General features: G+C 39.6%; 1 protein-coding gene and 1 long non-coding RNA gene across 42 annotated transcripts in view; both read right to left on the reverse strand.

Annotated features, from left to right (window-relative positions):
* Window positions 1-24,950, reverse strand: part of CPEB3 (cytoplasmic polyadenylation element binding protein 3) — a 196,789-nt gene that overhangs the window by 64,671 nt on the left and 107,168 nt on the right. For 26 of the 41 annotated variants that reach the window (XR_014826630.1, XR_014826625.1, XR_014826623.1 and 23 more), the window contains 2 exons: window positions 12,908-13,075; window positions 10,923-11,012 (listed from right to left, as the gene is read on the reverse strand). Coding sequence is in view for 30 of the 41 variants with exons in the window: in XM_084994864.1 (XP_084850990.1) it covers window positions 10,923-11,012; window positions 12,908-13,075 (258 nt within the window). In the remaining 11 variants the exon portion in view is untranslated. The remainder of the gene's footprint in view (window positions 1-10,922; window positions 11,013-12,907; window positions 13,076-24,950) is intronic. The other 15 variants (XR_014826627.1, XR_014826632.1, XR_014826628.1 and 12 more) reach the window with 1 other exon arrangement.
* On the reverse strand, window positions 1,539-5,868 carry LOC146396984 (uncharacterized). The gene is made up of 2 exons (XR_014826636.1): window positions 4,643-5,868; window positions 1,539-4,545 (listed from the first exon to the last, which is right to left on the reverse strand). It is a non-coding gene; the product is annotated as an uncharacterized LOC146396984 (long non-coding RNA).

Consider the following 24,950-nt stretch of genomic DNA (forward strand, 5'->3'; position numbering starts at 1 on the left):
CAATAGGTGCTGCTATGACAGAGCACAAGATGTCTCTGTTGTTTATGTGGCTGCTCAGCTTTGTCCTGTGGCCTGTACAATACTACTGCCTACACTGTTCCTCAAACTAAGAATGCTTTGAAATCAAAGACTAACTCTTACAGTTCATTTTTAATACAGTGCAAAAGAGATAGGTGTTTAATGGAACAGCTTAAACTGAGGGTGTGCTAAGCTTTTAAAAGCCACAATAGAATGCTGCTCCATCTGTCCAAACAGGACAAAACAGAACAAAAAGCCCACTCTTGTGGCTCTGCAATGCAGTTTCCACGCAGACATTCTCAGAAGAGCCATCCTAAGAATGAAAACTTCAAGCAATCAAATATTAAAGTATAGGATTCATAATTCACCAAAGACTATGAATACTATAAGCCAGAACCTGTGTTTGCAAAAAAGAAAATTTGCAAAGTATTACTCAAAAGCTTACAAACAGTAAAAGGTTAACTACAGGCTGAAATGCCATTAGCTTTCCAACTTGATCAGTTTATGTAACTCAGAAGGTGGAAAAACTTGGAATCTGGGCCTAAAACAACACTGACTTATTTCCATTCAAGTTATGCTAACCGGGCGGGCGGTGGGGGGGGGGGATGTGAAGTTTGAAAACTTTCCTTTCCAAAGCTGGATTTAGACAAACGAAAGGAAAAAGGAAGGAGGTGCTGTGAAACCAGCCCACTGCAGCTTCACAATGACCTATTTTGCCCTCTTTCATTCTTCAAATAGTACCTCTTCAGCTGGTTGGCTCAAAGTCAATCTGAATCCCATGTGGCCTGTCTTATGCCAGGTTCACAAACCATGCTGGTATTGTATAAACTTCCACAATTGCATGACCTTGGTCACAAGGACGAGCAGTCAAGTCAGCCTGACCAGCGTAGAGGAAACACATGACCACCAGTAGCAACAGCCACTCAGAAGGACGCCCATTACTCAAGGTGGGAGGAGTGCAAGGCATAGGTCACTCTTGCATAAATATGCATGACCTGTTACTGTTCCTGTTCACCTGGTTATGCACCTGAAGAGCTGGAGCTGAAGCTGGCTTCCAAGTAGGCTGAGAATGACAGCCTCCCTCATTCCATTGCCAGCATCACCGACTTCTGAACACGGTTTCAGAGCCACGTGGCCAATCGCCTGTCCAACATCTGCAGCTGGCTGCTGTCCTTGCCTTTGCCTCAGAGGTCTCTGCCAACAGTGCTAGTGCAGCTGTGCTCACTGCCCAGGAGATGCCAACTCCTCTCCCTGGCCCAGCCCCAGCACAAGAGGTGAGACTGTTGGCAGTGTCAGGAGCAGCTGCCTTAGTACAAAACAAGGGGTAGAAGGCTCAGGGTAGGTAGACATTTTTTTGTAGCTCTAGTAAGAGCAACTTAGGACATGGGCTATTCTCCCTGAAGGCAATGAGGGAAGTTATGCTAAACACGTCTATTATCATAAAAGCTTCTCATATCCAACTTATCTTCCTAGCTGCCACATTTTCAGCCCCATGCTTGAGGAAGCAGAACTGAACCAGGTTTCTTTTTTTGGGGGGGGGGGGTTCTTTTGTTGTTGTTTTGTTTTATTTAAGCAGTCAAGGATTCTAAGGCCACCACGGTTAGGATGGCCTATGTCACAGCTAAGGGTTAAAAGATGAACTGAGCCAATCAGATTCCCTCTCTCTGAAATCCAACTAGAAATATGAAAACAATTTGCCCACTGGAGCACAAACTGAGAGGAACACACATGCAGAGAAGAGCTGAGTCATAATAATGGTGGAACATTACAATGAAGAATTAATAGCTCCCACTGCTCAAATCCCTGCAGCCTGCCACCCCCTAGCTCAGTCTCCATGACACTTGGTTCTATAACGGCTCCTATTTTTGGACTTTCCTTGTCACTCATAACAACATCCTCAATTAGAAGCAGCACAAGAGAACTCTCTGATCCTTGAAGTCAAAAAACTCCATTACAAAGCAGTGCACTCAGGTCCAGAAACAGTGTAGCCATCACCCAAGAGGCAGAATCCCCTGGTTAAACTATAGCTAAAGGGTGGCTCAGACCTACAGCCTCAGCTCTTTGGAAATACCTCAGCTATGTGACTATGGCCAATAGAATAGAAGAATTCAGGAAAAACCCAAGGATCATTTTCACACTTAAATAACTACGAAAGTATACCATGGGTTGTATAACTCAAGCTGTTAATTTTTATATAAAGCCTTGTAAATAAAAGCATAATTTATCAGGTTATATAGTTTAAATTTATCTTCCTTTCCCACAAATGATACACACCAGCAAAACGACTTCCTTTATAAGTCACTAGGTAGAATAGCATAAACTACTGGTCTGCTGGGTTTGAGTCTGTCTAATAAGAGCTATGTTTTCCTAGGAAAAGACACTTCACCTCTCGAATTCTCAGTTTAAAATAAAGGTTGTTATGAGATGATCTTTAAGGCTGCTCTAAAATTTGACGGGCTCTACTCTGCGCAGGCAATGACCTCACCATTTGCAAATATAAAACTCATCCATTTCACAAATATCTGAGGGCTAGCCATTGATGCAGCTGTGCAAGGTACTGAGTATAAAGCAGTGAACAAAACATAAAAAAAAACCCTGTTCTCATAAAACTGACATTTCAATCTGGAGAATAGAAAAATACATATTATTTTTTTAGGCCGTGATAAGTAATTTGAAGGAAAAAAATAACATGAGGATAAGAGGGACAGAGAGCAAGAGAGTAAAGGGGCTTCTAGTTTAGAAAAGGAAGTCAGGAAAGATCTCTCTCTGAAAGTGACAGCAGAGCACAGGTGTGTCTAAGGGAAGAGAGGAGCAGTCCATTCAGAAATTAGGGGACAAATTTTCAGACAAAAGTAAGTGCTAAGGCCTGAGAAGCCTCAGTTTACCTCAAGGAATAGCAAAGGAGCCAGTGTGGCCAGAGAAGGTAAGGCGGAGAATGACAGGCAATGAACACCCAGGATTCAACTGATGAGACCCAAGAGGACAAGGTTTAAACGCTTCAAGTACAAGATCCCTACCAATGTGGTTCCTGGCTTCTGCAGGGGTCTATTATATTCCAAACACATAGGCAAAAAGCTAAGTCCACAAGTGCAATGTAACATCTATTGGACTTGGGACTAAGCAGAGAAATGTGCTGCAGATGTCCAAATTAGCATAAACTTCACAAAGAAAACAGCTTTGGGAAGCCACATGATGTCATATTTGGAGTCATTAGATTTTCATTTCCTTTAACTCTGGCTAAGCTTCTGCTGAAAATTTATCCTAAAGAAAATAATATGAAAGAAAAAACATACATAAGAATATATTGACAGGAGTTCCCTGGTGGCTCAGTGGATTAAGGATCTGATGTTGTTACCACTGTGGCATGGGTTCGATCCCTGGCCTAGGAACTTCTACATACCACAAGTGTGCCCCCCAAAATAAATAAATTAAAATAAAAAATAAAGAGAACACTGACAGAAGCATTATTTATAATAGTCTACACAGCCAACAAGTGAGTAAATTATGATGCAACAACAGGTTAGACAGCCATGGAAAAAAACAGGAAAATTAAGCAGAAACATGGGAGGAAGAACAATAGAAAACTATCTTTGCTATTATTACACTCCCACAAAAAAAGATACATATGAATAAAGACGGAAAGGACACAAAAATGATGATGGTTGGCTCTGCTAGGGAGGTAGGATTAATCTTACTGCTTAGAAAATAACATTTATTCACCGCAAACCAAAGTGCTTTGGGAGTTCTCTAGTGGCTCAGAGGGTTAAGGATCTGGCATTGTTGCTGCAGCAGCTTAGGTCACTGCTGTGGCATGGGTTTGATCCCTGGCCTGGGGAGTTCCACATGCTAGGGCACAGCCAAAAACAAAAAACAAAAAGCCCCCCAAAAAACCAAAGTGCTTTGTTCTGCTTTTACTTCTTCATTACAATATTAAGGCCCAGAATTAGATAACAATAGAAATAACTATGATCATGTACATGACAAGAGGGCCACCCGCATCTGTGAAGCACTTCTGTGCAGCACTTCTCAGTAACCCTGCGGTATCTGATGGTGCCAACTGTTCTTTCCTGGAACTTCTTTCCTGTAGCCTCCACAACCACAGACCCACTCCCAGTCATTCACTCACCTGCATCTCTATTACGATGTACTCGTTTCCTTTCTGACAAAATTTACTTATGAACTGCTTTTCATTTTCTTCTCCCTCCTCTCTATAAAGAGGACTCTCAAAAGAGATGCACCTCCAGTCTCTTTTTCCAAACTCCCTAGCCACAATTCCAGTAGCCCATTAGGTATTAACTCTCAGCTAAGATGTGGGGACATACCAAATCCTACATGCCTTTAATCCAATCAATACTACACCAAACTAGTTTTCTCTTTATTGATTCGCCTACATTTAGCAGGGCCAGGATTCTCCCATTCAGTTGAAGGAAGTTTAGCACAACCCTGCCATCAAATCTATTATCATCATAATCTACTCTAAGATCACTGGTCCCTTTCTCCCTTCATTCTAGGAATACCTCCACGCTACTATCTTAGGATTACATGGTCCTTATTACTTCTCATGAGCTTGCGCTACTATTTTAGGATTACATGGTCCTTATTACTTCTCATGAGCTTGCGCTACTATCTTAGGATTACATGGTCCTTATTACTTCTCATGAGCTTGATTACAAAAAATCCCGAAATGGTTTTTCTGACCCTGGCTAAAAAACCAAAGCCAAATAAAAAATTGCATCTCTCTCTTGCTTAATAAAAAGAAGAAAAAAGTCATCAACAATATCTGGGCACCATGAAAGTTATTCTAAGTGCATTATCTCATTTAATCTTTATAAACCCAAAAGTGGTATTACTGTTTCCATTTTGTAGATAAGAAAAAAAAAAGAGAGATTTTTGGAAAATTAATAATCAGCCCCAAAATACAGCAGTGGCAATAGAACAGGAATCTAACCCAAGCAGCTTACTCCAGAGCCTGTACTCTTGATCACTGGTTACTGGGCCCAAGTTTTAGGCCTGGCAGTGTGGCTACTACATAACCCCACCTTGAACATGCTACCTCTAGGCCATTCTTATTCCCCAATGACAAGAGTATATATAGTGCAATAGTTAAAAACCCTGGGACTCTGGGGTTCATCTGTTGAGGTTCCAATTCTTGCCTTATCATTTAACACATGACCATGGCCAAATTACTCTCTTCTAAACCTGTTTCTTACTCTTTAAAATGGGAATGATAAAGTGCAGCCTCTGAAAAACATGAATAGGGTATTCTCTAGATCCTCCTCAAAACCAGATTGTCTAGACTCTTCTACAGACTGATGAGCAACAACTATTAGATGGATTAATGTTCTCAATGCTGCATGACCATTTGCATGATGTTGTGGAATTAGGAAGATTAGATTAAGCATATAAAATAGTAACCTACTGCCTAGCTCATAACAAACCCTTAGTAAAAGCCATCCTAATTATTATTCTAATCCCCTCTTCTATTCTATTCTATTCTAGTCCCCTATTCTAGTTTGCCTGTTTTCTTCTTGCCTAGCTTTTAAGACCAAGGTCTTGTACAGCCCACAGTAATCTATTCCTCCTCTGGATGCCTAGAATATTTTTTACTCACTTGTCATGAACCATAAATTGATCTGTAGTTTAATAAAACTAACAATATCACTAATAAAACCTACCGTGTGCAGGGACTATTTTAAGCATCCCACATGGATTTACTCTTTTTTTTTTTTTTTTTTTGTCTTTTGTCTTTTTTGTTGTTGTTGTTGTTGTTGTTGTTGCTATTTCTTGGGCCGCTCCCACGGCATATGGAGGTTCCCAGGCTAGGGGTTGAATCGGAGCTGTAGCCACCGGCCTACGCCAGAGCCACAGCAACGCGGGATCCGAGCCGCGTCTGCAACCTACACCACAGCTCATGGCAACGCTGGATCGTTAACCCACTGAGCAAGGGCAGGGATCGAACCCGCAACCTCATGGTTCCTAGTCGGATTCGTTAACCACTGCGCCACGATGGGAACTCCGGATTTACTCATTTTAATCCTCATCACAACCTTATGAAGATGAAGTGGGTACTCATATTACCTCTCTTTTACAAGAGATGAAACTAAGAAACAGATGCCTTCTTCTGCCTTCCATGTTCTCAGGGATGCTCTGGAGAACACCAAGCAACTTCCTGATCCAGAGGGCTCTGCAAAACCTCAAATATTTGATCAAAGCTCTCAGTGGCCTTGTGCTGGAGAGAACCCCTATCTCCATCACCTCCTACTCTGCTGGCCCAACAACACTTAAGGGGACAGTTGATTTGCTCGGCCACTGTTTCTCTATATGGATTTTAGTTCTCCATAGTCCACAGAAATAGTCATGCTTTTACAAACCCTACTCCACATCTGTAGAGGTACACCTACTGGATAAATTAATGATTCTGTTTATTTCATTAAGCATACACTTTCCGAGAAAAAGGCAGAAGGACTCAATAGCGGATGGCTCATGTTTTCCTCTTATTTACACACAGGGCTAAAACGTAGAGCCAAGGAAACTCTGCCTGATGACCTTACTAAGAAAAGTATAATCAGCAAGAGGGGTACTACCAAGAAAGCACTGACCTGAATTAAAACCTAAGGAATTTAAGGAAAAGCGGTAACAGTATGAGGGAGTATTACTAAGAAGGCACAGAACAGTTTGTGGTAAACTACTTAAATGTTCCCAATGTTCAAAGCAATGGGTGTGGATTCTCAAAGTTACTTCAATCTTGGAATGACATCAAATTTCTTTAGGCCCTTCTAAAATAGGTCAACCTTCAGCCTTTAGCTGAGAACAAAACACAACAGGAGTCAATAGAATAATAATGATTTCTCTTCCTTGATCCCCAAATCACCAGAAAGGCAATCTGCTCTCTGAGGATGCAAGCCTGAGGACCAGAATCAGGAGATCCAGATTCTTGGCTTGGCTTGGCTCTTCGTAGTCCATCTTCACACTTAACCTCAGCTATAAAATAAGAGCACCTTCTCTAATGTTGTACAATTCTGTATTATTGGGCTGTTACAAAGGAGTGGTACAGAGTTTGCATTGTGGCTCAGCGGAAACGAATCTGACTAGTCTCCATGAGGACGCAGGTTCGACCCCTGGCCTCACTGGATTACGGATCCAGTGTTGCCATGAGCTGTAGTGTAGGTTGTAGATACGGCTCCAATCTTGCGTTGCTGTGGCTGTGGCGTAGGCCAGCAGCTACAGCTCCGATTTGACCCGTAGCCTGGGAACTTCCACATGTCACAGATGCGGCCCTAAAAAAACAAGATCAAAAACAAAAACAAAACCATAGGAGTCGTACTAAAACCATGGAGTTCACAGAGCTAAACTCTCTATTGCTCATACAACCCAGATGTTCTCTCTTCAACTCTCAGTAACATAGTGAAGTAGGATATTGTAAACACAAGATATATAGAGAAAAGGCAGACAAGAATAATGGTGGTCCAGAATCCACTAGGCATAAGGTATGACTAGAGACGTGAAAATACCTAGCTTGGAAAAAGAGAAGACTTAAAAAGAAACTGATAGTCCTTTAAGTACCAAGAGATAAATGTCACAATAATGACTTACTCTGTTTTACTTTATCTTATTGGACACAACTGACCAATGGATAAAGATTGCGGGGGAAAATCTGACTCAATAAAAAAACAAAATTTAATAATTAGGTCTGCAAACATATAATTTCCTCTGAAATAAACTGCCTCCTTTGTCACTGGATGTCTCAGAAGCTAAATGAGAAATTCTCTGGGCTATTTTAGAACAGGAGACAACAAACTTTCTACAAAGGAATCTGAGGGCCAAGTATAGTCTCTGTTACCTATTCTTTGAGTGTTTTTACAACCCTTAAAAATATAAAAACTACCCTTAGATCACAGACCACACAAAAAAAGATAGTTTGCTGACTCCTGTTCTGCAGGCGTGCCATCCAATAAATATGAGTCATGTATATAACTTAAAATTTTTCCAGGATCTACATTTATAAAGGTAAAAAGAAAAAGGTGAAGTTAATTTTAATATCCTTTAGTTAATCCGATGTATCCAAAAAATTATCATTTTAATATACAAACAAAATTACTAATGAAATCCTTTGCATTTTTACCCCCTTTTTAGGGCCGCATCTTGTGGCTTATGGAAGTGCCCAGGCGAGGAGATGAATTGAAGCAGCAGCTAAGGCCTACGCCACAGCCACAGCAACACCAGATTTAAGCCGCATCGGCAACCTAAGTCACAGCTCATGGCAACGCTGGATCCTTAACCCACTAAGCAAGGCCAGATTTCAAACCCATATTCTCATGCACACTATGTCGGGTGCTTTACCCGATGAGCCGCAAAGGGAACTCCTGCCTTTTTTTTTTTTTAACTAAGTCTTTGAAATGCAGTATAGAGAAACAGAAGAGATGACCTTTCAACCAATACTTAATTCTAATGACTCAAATCAATGAGAAAAAAAAATGAGACTGTCAATAAATGACTACTGGGAGAGATGGCATGCTACCTGGAAAAACAAAGCTCGATCCTTTGTTGTGTCTTACTCCATTACAAATTCCAGACCAGAAATGAGATGTCAATATAAAAAAGTAAAATAATAAATTCAAAAGGCCAGTAAGAGAGAAAAATGCCTAAAAGATGTTATTTTAACATCAGATTGGCAAAAGACTGGAAAAGAGCCATATCTCAGATTCTCAATAAAACTGAGTTTTATAAATTAGGTACTACTGATGGGAACATAAATGTGTATGACCTTTGTTAAGGGCAGCTTGGCAATATGTATAAACATGTACCTTACTTCTGGAAATTCACCCTAAGAGATAATTAGAAAAAGCAAAGAAAATGAAGGAACAAGGATATTCTTCAACTGAGAGAAGGAAAGTGAAAGCAACTTAAATGCCCATCAACAGGACTGATTAAATAAAATAAGGTCTAGGTGCCTCGTTAGCGCAGTAGGTAGTGCATGAGTCTCATAAATAAAATAAGGTCATTAAAGATTATGTAGGTTTCTTATTGAAAGATGTGGAAAATGGGGGGGGGGGCGGCGATGCCAAATGTTAAACAACATATACCGTGTGATCCATTCACACAATATTTAAATTTTCATATAAATGTATATTTTCATAAAGAGATAGAAGAAGGATATGTAATAAAATATATACAGTGATTATCTATGACAGAGGTAGATTTGGGATAATTTCTCTGGACATCACCATATATAGGCTTATCTTCATTTTTATGTTTTGTAATGACACCTTTTATCCCAGAATCATTTTTTATAACCTTCTCATAATTATTTTTTTCAACTAGCACTCTTAGAAATATCTTTTATACATGTCATTTTATAGTGTGTCCCACACACCACAGTGTGGTAAATACATTCCTTCACTGAAATAACACTGCCTTCATTCACACGATCAACTAGTACATCTTCTTATACGTGTGACTTTACAGAGTGTTTAACATGCAGCACAGAGTGGTGAAATCATTCATTCACTGAATTACCACTACCCTTATTCAAGAAACTATTACCACGCTTAAAAACATGTTTTAAATATCTGTTTCTTTAAACAGTGTCATACATGTACCACAAAGAAAGAAAACATTCTTTCACTGCAACAACCAGCATGACGATTTTTATCTTTTTTTGATTAATACAATTTTTAAAATTATTGGAGAGGATTAAGGGAAGAATGTTAAAAGCAAAAAAACAGCCTTCTATTCAGTGAGTAAATTATTTTCATAGGCTATAAAGAGATTGGAGAGAAGTACAGGTGACAAAGAAATCTAATAAGCCAGCCATAAAAGCAAGCCTTCTGCCTTTCCTGGGTGAAGGTATAATCTGATTCCTGTACAAGGCACAGGACGGATATGTACTTTGACTTCATCTTCTTATGAGTTTTGTTACACAACAATACATATCAAAAAAAAATTCCTTAGAGATGAAAGACATCCTTGAAATGTACAGAACATAACACAGGAAGAACACTTTCTCTTTAACTCAAAACACTCTTCGATATAAACCTAAGAACACACTCCAAATTATTATCACCAGAAAAGTTCCACAGATTCCACAGAAATGATTAACTATAAGGGAAGTTTATTCATGCCCTTATAAATTATTTTAAAAAGCCTATTAAAAATAAGAGAAACAGGTGAAGAGCCCTTTGCTAATTTGTCCTCTACCTGTCAACAGACTGTTACTTAAGATACAGACATGGATAAAGGTAATTTCATAGTGTCATTCTTCAGTCACTAGCTTTTCCAAGCTTGGGGTTTGTAAGATCTATAAAACCACAGGGCTCTGGGATACAAATAAAATTTGACACAAAATAATCTTTTACTCTCCATTGCTGACATTTCTCAAAACCCTAGATTTTTTTCTCCCAATTAATGAAAAGTCAGCACAAGGCTCATTTACAGTAGACTCACAGGATCTCACCGTCAATCAAATACATGCCATGAAAAATCGGTAAGTTCCTGGGGAAATCGTCTCCAAGTAGGAACAGTAAAACACAAAAAGATGATTAATGTTAAAATGTTTTCTTAATTGGGGTTGGCGGGAGTCAACAGCTATTTCAAGAGTGAAAAGGCTGCCTTTTAAAACAATTTTTTCATTGGAGTATAGTTGACTTACAACGTTGTATTAGTTTCACGTGTACAGCAAAGCAAATCGGTTATACACATATATCCATTCTTTTTTCCCATGTAGGTTATTACAAACTATTGAGGAGATTTTCCTGGGCTATATGCTAGGTTCTTGTTTAGCATCTACTTTACACAGTAGTGTGTATATGTTATGCCACCCTCCCCCTACAGTTTCACTGCCTTTTAATGAACTACGATGCCAGCTCTCCGAGAGGCAGGCAGTGGAGACAGTTTCAGCGCATTACCTTTAGGAGGAAAATACGACTTGCTTTCAGCTTTGTGAGGCCAATCTACGACGAGCGGTCCAAACCTGCGAAAGCTGGCAGTGATCTCATCTACGAAACAGAGAAGGAATCTTAGCAAAAGAGAAAAATATATATATTGCAAACAGAACAGCCCATATAACATGGCTTTTTATTTTAAAATGTTTTGAGAGCTATTTTCTAAAGATTTTTACAGAAGTCAAACTTACTAAGTGAAATACCATCATTGGGGGCGGGAGTACAGTTGGTTATTCACTTTTAACCATGCAGAATGTGTTTCTAACTATAATTCATTTCCCTTCACTTCCAATAAACCTGATACAAAGTATTTGGAAGAAAAAAAAAATTGACATTAGCTTAGGTGACCTCCCTGTCAAGTGAGAAGGAGAGTCTAAAAATAAGAATGTTCTCTGTGTTTAGAAAAAATGGCAAAAGTACACAAAGTACTTAAAATATGCTTCCACTTGTATGAAATAATCTCTAAGGTCACACATCATACACTATTATAATTAATTTAAGATTGTTTTAGAAATAGATCCTATTCTTTTGGCAAGTAGAGACAATAAGTGGGTAATTCTATTCAAGAGTAAGAAAAAGTTAAAAACCAATGGTCTGTTTCTCTCATACATACCTACTATTCATTCCACAAAGAAAATGTTTCAAAAGTTACAGCTTAATAAATTTATCCTTTCCTTCTGACTTCTGACTCAAACAGGTTATAACTAAGCTCCTAATCAGGGGGAAGTTGCCACTCCCACAGGCATGATCAAAAACTGTCTTAAAGCATAAACTCCAATCTATAGATGAGATTAACACTAGTATGAGAATAGTTCGGAGAAAAATGAGTCTCCATCTGTGTACAATTTTAAAGGAGTTAAGTATAAAATAAAACTACTTTTAGAGACTATTCTCTCATCATGGAAAAAAAAGAAAATAATAATTAGAGAAATATTATAGATAAAATAATGCCGGTGAAACAATTGTTTTAACAATGTTTTCATAGCAGATCCAAAGTCTACTAGAGCTGCAGTTGTTGTTTTTTTTCCCTTGAGTTAACTTTGTCACAATTTTATCTCAATTGTCCATTCAAGAAATATTTATTGACAATCTACTATGTGCTGACTGGCTCTCAGCATAAGTGAAACTCACTTCTGGATGGGCAGTATCTCAAAAATATTAGTAAGAAATACTCTAGTTAGTCTTCTTTTTTTTTTTTAAAGGCAAGAGGGTTTTTTCATTAATAGTTATCTACATTAATGTGAGATGGTGTGATGGATAGGGGCAAAAGTTCCAGAATCAGACTGATTTTGAGTCCAAATGGCTACATAAACCTGGATAAACTGCTTCTCTCTGATCCTCAATGTCCTCATCTAGAAAATGGAGTTGGTAGGAGATGACTTTAGGAAAGCTGTGGAGATGTACCAAGATAATGTAAAGCACTTAGCATAATGACAAGTTTCACAAATATGAGCTCTCATTAGTATTTAAAAATGGGAGTTCCCATCGTGGCTCAGTGGTAACAAATCCAACTAGTATCTATGAGGACACGGGTTCAATCCCTGGCCTCAGTCAGTGGGTTAAGGATCCAGAGGTGTCAGGAACTATGGTGTGGGTTGCAGACATGGCCCGAGTTGCTGTGGCTGTGGCGTAACCCAGCAGCTGCAGCTCTGATTTGACCCCTAGCCTGGGAACTTCCATGTGCCTCAGGTGCAGCCCTAAAAAGAAAAAAAAAAAAAAAAAGGGAAGGTATCCCCAAATTAATAACTAGGAAATGGGAAGGCTGTTACACATGAAGAGCAGATCTGAAATGCACGATCTATTACTTGCCCATCTATCAAATATTCTCATCTCCTGACACTAAGATATAAATGTCCTAAAGCTGCCTTGGAAGAGGAGAAGCGAGGTAGAGTCAGATCACACAAATAACAAGCCTGGCCTTTATAAAGTCATTAGTGCGTGCACCATACCTTCATCGATATCAGGAGGAAGGCCTCCAACAAACACCTTTCTGGAGTAGCGCTCTACTCGCTCCCCATTTTGACAGCGGGTGGGAGAACTTAAGCCTGATGACAAGGACTGATCGCCGTGACTGTCATCCAGGAAGGCATCTTCAAAGGGAAAGAGAGAAGATCGACCTGAAACAAATGTGGGAGTTTCTCCAGTTAAAATTATTTTCCTGGACACCACATGCTTTATTAGGAGCCAAAGCACAGAATGAAGCATTCCAAAAAACAGATCCTGAGCTTTTTCAACAGAATAGAATTGGCTGCAGATTACCAGGTTTATACTATCATTTTTGTGTAAAGGCATGTCCAGCACAGAAACGACTGGATTGATATTAAGGAAGAAGCACCAAAAATTGCAGCGGTTTTCGCTGCTAAAAAAGAAAAAATCACCACATTTTACTCATACAGTCCCTATTGCTGCTGCTAAGAGTATTCAGCAGTTATTTTTCCTTTCTCTGGGAATTTCTTAAAATAAATGGAAAGGTAATCTTTATTCACAGATTTTGATGGCTCTTTACTGAGCCCTCAAGATTCGGTTCTAAAGTTTGGCCCTGATTTGCTGAGGGAATTTTAAACTGATGACAGAGGCTGATAACTCCTCTGACAGCAGGACTAAAAATGATCAAGTTGTCCCTGCCACTCTAAGCTACGCCAATCTGGAAATAAACATCTGCCATATAAAGGGCAGGACAAGTAAATGAAAACATAGAAATTAAGATGTGGGAATATATATGTACATGTGGTTATGACATCTTTACTAATCTAAATTGTATTTTACATCTCCCCAAAAAATGACTCCTACTGTTACTTCTAGAGTCAAATAAAGTGTGTAGAGTAAAGGCACCTACCAGCTCCACATGACCGTAAGAAAGATGTCAGCAGTTAGTCCATTAATAAATGTAACACAATAATGTCATCTGGCATTACAAAATAAAATCTAAGTTTAAAAAGTATGTGTGTATATATATATTTCCTGTTTGAGTCAGTAAAAGTTCCTAGTAAAATTTTCCACTAGGTTCCACTCTAAAAATGAACTATCTTGAGCATTCTAACTTCTGAAAAAAAGAAAAATTCCCCTCGAAAATAAATTCATACATTCTTCAAAAAAAGGATACTGTCTTGTTGTCTTCTCCATTTAGTCTATCCTGTCTATATTTCCCTGAGACCTAGGTTCTGCGTCACTACAGCCAGCTCTCTAAAACAGAATATAAATAGCCTTAGAAAAATACTGAACATTTATTTCTTTTATTAAAAAAGTTACTAATATAACTCTGTTTATTTTATGAACAACCCAGGTGGTAAAAGAAAGGCACTGTTTTCATGTTGAGAGTTCACAAATAAAAGGATTTTTTGTTCAGCTCTTCCCAGCTGAGCTACAAAGAAACAGAACAAAATCTGTCACCTTGTGTCACCTAGCTTTTTTAGCCTGGCAAGGACAAACAACAGACAGTAAATTCTCATCCCTTGATGTCTGTTTTGTTCATTGGGGGTGGGGTGGGGTGGGGTGTAAAAACTAGATCTACAGCAACTAGAGCCAAAATGAGCTTCCCAAAGACTTCCAGAGGTGTTCTCCCACGGCTGTTAGGTTTGCTTTTGATATAGTCCACACTCAGTAAATTATGTGCCTACTCTGATAGGCACAAACCCCAATCAGCATTTTCAATATGCTCCTATCCCCACCTCTTATCCTCAACACTAATAACACGAGATGCTCAGAAAAAAAAGCTAGTGGAGGGGAAGGCTTGGGAAAACTAAATAATACTGGAAAATACTGCACACCTGATACCTTTCCCAGAAATTCATAATCCATACTAGTGTATCAAAGACTGAGGAAAATTCTGCAGGCAAACAACTTAATGTAGCATTACCTGGATTTAAGATAAAGGAAACTTTAATATACATATATAACTTAGTGGAAAACAATTGAAAAATATTTTTCCACATTCCAGGAACACCAAACAAATAATTTCAAGGTCCCTGCCAAAGAAATCAAGTCTGGAGAGAGAGATACACAAGCACGTAATTATAAAATAGACAAGTGTAAGAGAAGACTTCACCAAGTAACATAAGAGCACAGTTTACTGCTCTACAGAAAATGGAAGGGGCGGGGGGTGGGCTTGAGATTTCATAGGATGGCGATTTTGAGCAGAATCTTGTGGGAGTGGGAGTTTCTAAGGGGAAGAGAAAAACTTTCACAACAGCTCTTGGCTTTCTCTGGAAACCTGCTCCTCTACCGTTCTTTGCAATCTCACTAAAAATGACTATTGTCCATGCTCAATTCAACCCAGAAATCTAGGACTCAACCCTCACATCCCTTTCTTTCACACTCCACCTTTAATCCATTTCTCACTTAGCCCTCACCAAGTCAAACTACAAAATAATTCTTCAACCCATTTGGTCCTCTCCACCTTCAGTCCCGACACCCTGGTCCAGACTGCCATCATCTCTGTCCTGAACTAACAGTCTGATGAGTCTGTACAATAGCCTGTTCAGTCTACTGATTTCCACCTATCCCACAATGCTTTCTCTACACAACAGCCAAAGTCGCCACTTGCAAATGTTAACCTGAACATGTAACCACACTCTTCACCCCTATCCTTAAAACCCCTCATCTCTCTCTCTCTTTTTTTTTTTTTTGGATAAATTATTACTGTAAACTATAGTCTCTGCTTATCTCTCCTGTGTTACAGTTGCTGCCTCTCCCTCTGGTTCACTGACCTCCAATTGCACAGACCTCCTTAAAAATTCCTGATGATTCCTTCCTGCCTCAGGCCCTAAGGATCAGGTGTTCCCTAAATGCAAGACAAACACCTTCCTTTCAACTCTCTAATTTTCTAGTTAATTCCTATTAATTTTTCAGGTCTAAGCTGAAGGGTCATTGAAACTCAGGTGAAATCTTCCTGACCTTCTAGGTTAAATCAAATGCCTTTTTCTATACAACACTTCTCCTAACATTTTTTTTTTTTCCAGTTAGTATCATGCTATCATATGGGTTTTTCTTTGGTATCTCATTCCTCAATCCCATGAAACTGTAAACTCCATTAAGACAGGGACCAATTTAATCTAGTTCACCACTGTATCTTCATATTCTAATAAGGGCACATAAAGGTATTCAATAAGGGTTAACAGTGAGGCAGCAGCCAAGAAAGGAAAATAATATGCGCAAATATATGCTGGAATATAACAGACAGGTATGAGAATGGCAAGAGATGGGACCATGTTCTTAGAAAATTAAGTTCTTTTCTCTTGCTTCCATTTATTCAAGCACTACACCTTATATTCTATATTACAAAAGCAGTAGGAAATGTCCCCATTTTCATAATTTACTAGTTCACTCTAAGACTAGCCTTAAAAAAAAAAAAAAACAAGGAGTTCGTAGCTCAGCAGTTAGAGAATCTGACTAGCAGACTAGCATCGGTGAGGATGCAGTCGATGAGAACACAGGTTTGATATCTGGCCTCGCTCAGTGGGTTAAGGGTCTGGTGTTGCCGTGAGCTGTGGTGTAGGTCGCAGATGTAGCTCAGATCCCGAGTTGCTGTGGCTCTGGCGTAGGCCAGCAGCTACAGCTCCAATTAGATCCCTAGCCTGGGAACCTCCATATGCCGCGGGAGTGGCCCTGGGAAAGACAAAAAGACCATAAAAACAAAAAAAAACTACACTCACTCCCTGGAGACTCTGATCCTCCCACCTAATCCATCTTCTATCCCATCAGAATGACTTCTCTAAGATTCTAAAATCCTCTGATGATGTTATCCCTCTATTCTAAACCCTTCAATAGCTACCATCACCCTCAATAGCAATTTGCACCCAGGGAGAGGGGGGATGGGATGAGAGTTTGAAGAAATCTGTGACTGTCCAGTTGAGAGATGAGGAAGTCTTGAACCAGAGCAGTGAGGCGAAGCAGCGGATGTTCAAGACATTCTGGAACAAAGAGAACTTTCTTTCTGCGTGGCCAACATAACCACAGCTTCCCCAGAGTATTTTGGCAGAGAAAATAAAAGCAAGAGAATTGTAAAAATTTGGACTGTTTTAAAAATTGGTTATGGGTACTTAAGAAACTTTCCAAGGTTTTAAAACCAAACCTCTTATTATTAGTATTTAGAGTACCACAGATTTAGTAATAAATTTGCCCCTGGAAACTGCTAGGAATTCACATATACATGGTGTTTCTCTAACTACAGGTAAGAACTAAGAATGCAGGTCTCAGAGCTCAATTCCAGGTCTACTTACTCTGGATCATGGAGGTCAAACTTGAAAATCTGCACTTTTAACATATTTCCCCAGTGATTCTTATGCTCAAATTTAAGAACCACTGAAATGCAGATTATCCATCTGTAGCAGACAGCCCACTAAAGACTTTGTGTCAAGTGTATGGAGCCTTGGGAAACATCCAACCAAGTTCAATCACGTCAAAAAAAAGTATATCCTCAGGAACGGACTATAAAATCTATAATCTAGTCAGCCGTACCAAAACACAAGTGCCTGAAGTGCTGATGGAACAAAAAGTTAGTCTGCAGGAAGCATTTAAAGGACAGAAGGACAGCCTAAGAATCTGTAGTGTTTACCCACTGCAAACCAACAAGAGAGAGGATTTTTATCACACTGGGGTGGTGGTGGTGGGGGGGTTCCTCCTCTGTGGGACAGAATGGCTCATTTGATGTTTCCATAGCCTGAAAGCCAGCTATTTCCCTGTGCTCTAGTTATAAGCTCCTAAAGGACTGTTCTATTAATTTAGTGCCTTGTTATTACAAAGAGCTGACTCCTGAACTAGTAGACAAATAATCAGCCACTAAAATTCTATTTCTGTTACATCCAACTCCATGGTAAGTTAAAAAACACTGGTATTCTGATTTGTCCAGTGGACCCTCAAGAGGTTAGTATCTGTGCATGCATTTGGTTGGCATAAATCATCCCCCCACAACACAGGCCCTATGAAGACTGATCAAGTTTTAGTTCCTGGATATGTGTTACTAGAAACTGAAACTATAGGCTGTACCCAAATTGTGTCCCATGAGAGGCCTTGCTTCACTAAACTAGTATTTCTCTGACATACTTATTTTCTTTAATGAAAGCATTCCTCAAGACACAAATGTTTTAAGTAAGTGTTATTACTTACCAGAGATTATATTCTCATGTACCTAGCATATAAATATATAAATCTGCTTTAGAATCTCATGATATTTTCACATGAAATATTCATATGCAATATTTCAACAGAAGCAGGAGAAGTGCTTCTTTTTTTATTTTTATTTTTTGCTTTTCAGGGCCACACCTGTGGCATATGGAGGTTCCAGGCTAGGGGTCAAATCAGAGCTGCAGCTGCCGCCCTATGCCACAGGCACAGCAACATAGGATCCAAGCTGCGTCTGCGACCTACTCCACAGCTCACAGCAACGCCGGGTGCTTAACCCACTAAGCGAGACCAGGGATTGAACCCACCTCATGGTTATGAATCAGATTTGTTTCTGCTGTGCCACAGCGGGAACTCCTGATATCTATTTTTAATTAATAACCAGAATATAGTTTTTGGTCCAGTAATTGGATAAATAATATCTGAATGTAGAGATGACTTAAAGCTAAAGAAGCCTTGTAAGAAAAGTGCCACATAAGAAAACTGCCAGGTGCTAGTTAAGCATGGAAGGCTTATCTAAAATAAGCCTTCCCCAGGAGGCTCCCTTTCCTACAGCTATGAGGAGAAAACAAAAGCCCACCAGTCATGCTGGGCAGCCAAAACCACTGGACCTCACCCCTGAGTTCCCATGTCTCTGCTATCAATCCAGTAGCTCCAAGGAACTCCTGACATGATACTTCCATTCCAAGCCCGACCCTTTTCATCTTAGTTTTGCAAGTAGCTCAGAAATAAGTCACTTTGAGGATTTTTTTAAAAAATGGATTATGTGGTATGACTTCCTTTTTTTTTTTTTTTTTTCCGCTTTTTTAAAATGGCCACACCCACAGTATATGGAAGTTCCCAGGCTAGGGGTTGAATCCAAGCTGCAACTGCTGGCCTACACCACAGCCATAGCAATGCCAGATCTGAGCCAAGTCTGCACTACACCACAGCTCACAACAATGCCGGATCCTTAACCACTGAGTGAAGATAGGGGTAGAACCTGTATCCTTATGGATACTAGGTGGGTTCGTAACCTGCTGAGCCACAACAAACTCCCTAAAGGTGTTTTTTGCCTATGCCACCACTATCATTCTGAGCTAGACAACCTACTTCTCATCTCACTCCACCCAAGCAACAGTCAGAGTGCTCTTTTAAAAACATAAATCCAGGGAGTTCCCTTGTGGTGCAGCAGGTTAAGGATCTGGTGTTGTCACTGAAGCAGCCCTGGTCACTGCTGTGAGAAGGGTTTGTTCCATGTGCTTGGGAACTTCCATAGGCCATGAGCGCAGCCAAATAAATAAGTAAATAAACCAAAAAACATAAATCCAAACACTTGACCCTGCTTTAAAACATACATAGGTTTTTTCTTGTATTTATTTAGACCAAGTTCAAAATCCTCACCAGGAGCTAAAGCCCAGCAAGATCAGATTTCCTTCCTTCCTCCAACCTCATCTTAATACACCCTCCCTTCTCTTCTTCCACCAAGCTCAGCCATTCTGGGCACTCTTTACTTCCTCAAACACACAAAGCCTTTCCTTGATTCAAATGCCTCCCTCAAAAACCCCACACCTTTTAAATACAGCTTTAAGATATAATTCATCTATTATGCGATTCATCCTTTTAACACAATAGCAGTCACCCCCCATTTTCCTTCAATTCTCTCAGCCCTAGGCAACTACCAATCTACTTTCTGTCTCAATAGATTTGCATAGTCTGGACATTTCATAAAAGTGGAATTATCCAATATGTGATCTGTTCCAACTGCCTTCTTTCACTTAGCAGAGTGTTTTCCAGGTTTATCAATACTGTAGAATTTATTAGTACTAGGCTTCAAGCCTCTTAAAATAGTTGTATTTCTTTTTTTTTTTTTTTTTTTCCTTTGCTTTTTACGGCTGTGCCTGTGGCATATGGAGGATCCCAGGATAGGGGTCGAATTGGAGCTATAGCTGCTGGCTTACGCCACAGCCACAGCAACATGGGATCTGAGCCTCGACTGCGACCTATACCACAGCTCATGGCAACACCGGATCCTCAACCCACTGAGCGAGGCCAGGGATCAAATCTGCATCCTCATGGATACTAGTCAGATTTGTCTCCGCCACGCCACAACAGGAACTCCAAAATAGCTGTATTGTGATAATTTCCTTGAAAATATTCTAAGGGAAAAACGGGGGAGGAATATATGAAACAAGATTGGTGAAAATGTTGATAATCATTGAAGCTAGTGATGGTTATGTAGTTCACTAAACTATTCTATTTTTGTATATGTTTAGAAATTTCCATAATAAAATATTTATTTAAAGATAAATAAATCTTTCCATCCTGTCTTTCCATCCTTTGTCAGTTTAAAAAACATCTCTTCAGAGAAAACCATCCTGCCTTGGAGGGACCCTCCCATTTTTCCTGCCTAGTATGTATCGCAATTTTTGAGTTTGAAAATGTTCATTTCACTATTTATTCTCTCTCTCTACCCTACTAGAATGAACACTCAGTAGACAGACAGCTAGAGTCCAGCACAGCATCTGACCCATAGTGAACACACAAACACTCAGAACCCCTCCTTCATTAGTAGTTTAGACTCCTCCCAAAACAGCTTCTTGAAAAAGTAAAAAACTAGTGATCTTACTCCCCTCACCATCTCCTACACTCAAATTTTCTTATTACTACAAGCAGTAACATTTCAGATATTAGAACTCAGATTTTCTTCAGCTGTCCGTGTTTCACTCTGGAACCATGCATTCTTTTTCTTGCCTTTTTTTTTTTTTTTTTTTTTTTTTTTTGCTTTTTTTATAGAGCCGCACCCTCAGCATGTGGAGGTTCCCATGCAAGGGGTCGAATTGAAGCTGTAGCTGCTGACCTATGCCACAGCCACAGCAATGCAGGATCTGAGCTGCATCTGCAACCTACACTACAGCTCATGGCAACACTGGATCCTTAACCCACTGAGCAAGGCCAAGGATTAAACCTGTGTTCTTATGGATGCTTGTCAGATTCGTTGACTGCTGAGCCACAACGGGAACTCCTGGAACCATGCATTCTTCTTTTTTCTTTTTTGTCTTTTTAGAGCTGCACCTGTGGCATATGGAAGTTCCCAGGCTAGGGGTTGAATTGGAGCTGTAGCTGCCAGCCTACACCACAGCCACAGCAATGTGGGATTGGAGCCCTGCCTGCAACCTACACCACAGCTCAGGGCAATGCTGGATCCTTAACCCACTGAGAAAGGCCAGGGATCAAACCTATATCCTCATGGATGCCAGTCAGATTCGTTTCTGCTGAGCCACGACAGAACTCTACGACCATGCATTCTTTTAGACAAGAAAGTTCACATAGCCAAGTCTGAATTAGCAGGATGGCACGTTTGTATCATGGTCTCACTGATACAGCTGATCTCTCCTCTCTTGGGCAGGCTGTTTTTGGTAGGAAGACTCAACTCCAACTTGGTGCAGTTTGTTTTATTGGATTCTTAGAACCTTTGCCATTGACTAAATCATACACCAATTTCAACAGATTTTTATGGATTAAATATACACAGGAGAACATTTTACAGTAGTAACACCAATCCAGTAGTAACTCCAATACTAAAGTAACTCTCATCATTCTTTGCATTGCTCATTCACATTACTTAAAAATATCTTTTGTATTTTCCTTGCTGCTCTTTAACTAAGAAATTCTGTTAAACATCAAGAGCATTGACATAGCCAACATCTCTACTTACAGACAAAAGCCTTCCAGAAACCATAAAAACTCACGTGAAATGAAAACACAATACATTTTAATTAAGTGTGCCTGTTAAGGGTCTAAGCAAAGATCATTAATGACACTAGCTATCAGGCTAGTTTCTAACAGGGGCTGCAGCTGTGTAGGAAAACACACATCAAAGCTTGTGAAAGCCAGAACAGTACAGAAAGAAAATGTTAAAATTCTTTGGTGTTATTTTGATTCCACAAGGGAAATAAACATTTGCCTACTGGAACACATCTCTAAAAGTGGGTATCAGTGGGAAATATAATTGAATATTTAAATACTTTATGTATAACCAATATTCATTTTCAGATCCTATTCTTTCACATCTAATTCTTCTTCCCTACTGCTACTGCTTCAGCTGCACCTCTGGAAGCACCTGATTTGCCAGAGACAACCCTCCAATTCTTGAATCCCCATCTAAGCCATCAACTGATACCCAAGTTCTCTCCTGTTTTCATTACTCGTATCATGAAATGCTCTTTCTAAAGCCTGAGATATCTGTGTCAAAAACCATTCATCAGGGCAGTAGAAACCATCTCATTGCCAACGTCTCCTCTCCAGCTGGCCCCCACTGCATACACTCATGGACACAGGCTCCAAGCATCTGGTCATGCCAATCTCACCTCGAAGCTTTCTTTTAAGTTGAATCAGATACCAGGAGTGCTTTGCTTCCTACTCCTCTTCCATCATCCAAATAGTTCCTGAAATCCTACCTATTTCAGAAAGCTTTTCCAGGTTTATCAGGAGAGGTGAAAGATTCCACTGGCCTAATTTTTGCTGACGGATCTCAAAAACTGTCACAGATAATTCCCTTGGCCCCCTATTCCTAAAATGTTTACCAACATGTATGTAATGCATAATATAACTAACACACATCACCAAGTTCAATTTTATGATTTCTGGGGAAAGTCTGAACTTTTTTTGGAGGAAAGAAATTAAGCATTAATATAACCCTTGATCACACAAATAAATGGACATGAGGAAATCTACCAGATCATCAAATTTATATTACATAATGCTGAATGATGAATACATTTCAGGCAATGAGAGTGGATATGAAGTACACCTGTGCCATTCCATGTGACTATGTCACTATATTTTTGAAAGATGGATTTTCTTCTTTTTCAGCTTTGGGAACAGAAGACTGAAAAAAAGCATGGAACAAAAACATTCTCTTTTTTTCTCATTACAGAAAGTCAACACTCATGTCTGTTAGTGCTCTTTCTCTCTGTCACACACACACACACACACACACACACACACACACTTTTGTCATTGTCTTCTTCAACTAGAACTATCAAACTTCAGACTTATAGAGACCAAGTCATTCTAGGTAGTGTTTAGCTTAGCACTTGATGCAAAGATGATCATGGCTTCTGAAAAGAATTAAGTCAAACCTTACAAATAGAGATGGAGAAGACAACACGGAAAAAGGGAAGATTAGTTATTTTTTTCAGGGGTTTAGAAACTATTAGGTGATCTTATATTCTGGATATCTAGTATTTAATATACTATGATTTTTAAATACAAGGTTTTTGTTTGTTTGTTTTTGTTTTTTGCCTTTTTGCCTTTTCTAGGGCCACTGCCCCCGGCATATGGAGGTTCCCAGGCTAGGGGTCTAATTGGAGCTGTAGCTGCTGGCCTACGCCAGAGCCACAGCAACTCGGGATCCAAGCCGTGTCTGTGACCTACACCACAGTTCATGGCAACGCCGGATCCTTAACCCACTGAGCAAGGCCGGGGATCAAACCCACAACCTCATGGTTCCTAGTCAGATTCGTTAACCACTGCACCACGACGGGAACTCCAATACAAAATATTTTAAAAATATACATATAATGCCAAACTCTGCTTTGCAGAAATGTGGGGGTTTACTTCAAAATAATAAGAAGCATTTAATTAGTGCTAAATATATGAAAGTTACAGTGTTTGGCGCAAGAGACAACTGTCCTCAAAGAACTTATCTTGAGTTGAAGAATCAGGGCATACAGAAAAGGTATAAAGAATGTAAGGCGCAAGAAAAGAAAACATTGCCTGTAGAGCCACTGGGCAAGGCTTCTTGGAAAGGGTAAGGCTTGAATTAGGCTTGGATGCATAAACTTAAAGATAAGTTTTAGTTATGAAAATGAAGTAAAGGAGAGGAAGGGTGGATAGTACTTGTACTGGCTAGACAGTGGAAAAGCACAGGGATTGGTCAGGGGAAGGTAAGGTGGGGGAAAAATGGAGATGATGAGACGGGTGAAACAGGGAGAAGCCAGACGAAAGGAATCCTGAATGGAGAAAAAGGGTGAGAGGGACGAAGTGTTGTTTCAGAAAGATGAAACAACAGAATGAAAAGGGAGGGACAAGGCCTGAGAAACTAGAGGGAATATTGACAAGATCTAGTGACTGATCGGTGCACAATAACAGTCTCTGTTGTATACTCCCGAGATGATGTCCTTTCCTACTCCTTCCTGAGAGAGATCAATTCTCTAGCAACAAGAAGAAAAATTACAAGATGATTTCTAGTAATATTATTCTCTACACTTGAAACTTTACAATGATAAGGTTAAAAAAATGTTAAATGGTATTTATTTCCATGGTTAAAAAAATAATCAACTATACCAATTTTTTTCTTCATCAGTAACATGAAAACAAAATCAACTATGTGATTCAACCATGAAAGAAGGTTTCAACAATGTCTCAAACACATGTTAGGTTTTGCCAATATTCACCCATTCGACAAAAGTTACCATGGAGTAAATAAAAAATACTACGAATTTAACATTATTAGCTTCTCTTCAGGGCTCAACTACAGAGTCAGAGACAGCCTGATGAATGATAAACATTACCCAATAAACAGCCAAAAGACTTGGCTCTAACTTTAACTTGAGATCACACAGCAAGTAAATTACTTCATCTCTCCCAGCTTCTCGAAATGAGCACCAAAGCAACTGACATTTGTGGAATGTTTTTAGTTTACAATAACAGCTTCTCCTCTCCTTTTTTTTTTTTTGTCTTTTTGCCTTTTCTGGGGCCACTCCCGTGGCACATGGAGGTTCCCAGGCTAGGGGTCTAATCAGAGCTGCAGCTGCCGGCCTACGCCAGAGCCACAGCAGCGCGGGATCCGAGCCGTGTCTGCAACCTACACCACAGCTCCTGGCAACG

Source organism: Sus scrofa, chromosome 14 (assembly GCF_054392235.1).
Source record: "Sus scrofa isolate SSC_HxYL_T2T_F1_AM1 chromosome 14, Sscrofa_HxYL_maternal_Yorkshire_Landrace_v2.0, whole genome shotgun sequence".
Taxonomy (NCBI): domain Eukaryota; kingdom Metazoa; phylum Chordata; class Mammalia; order Artiodactyla; family Suidae; genus Sus; species Sus scrofa.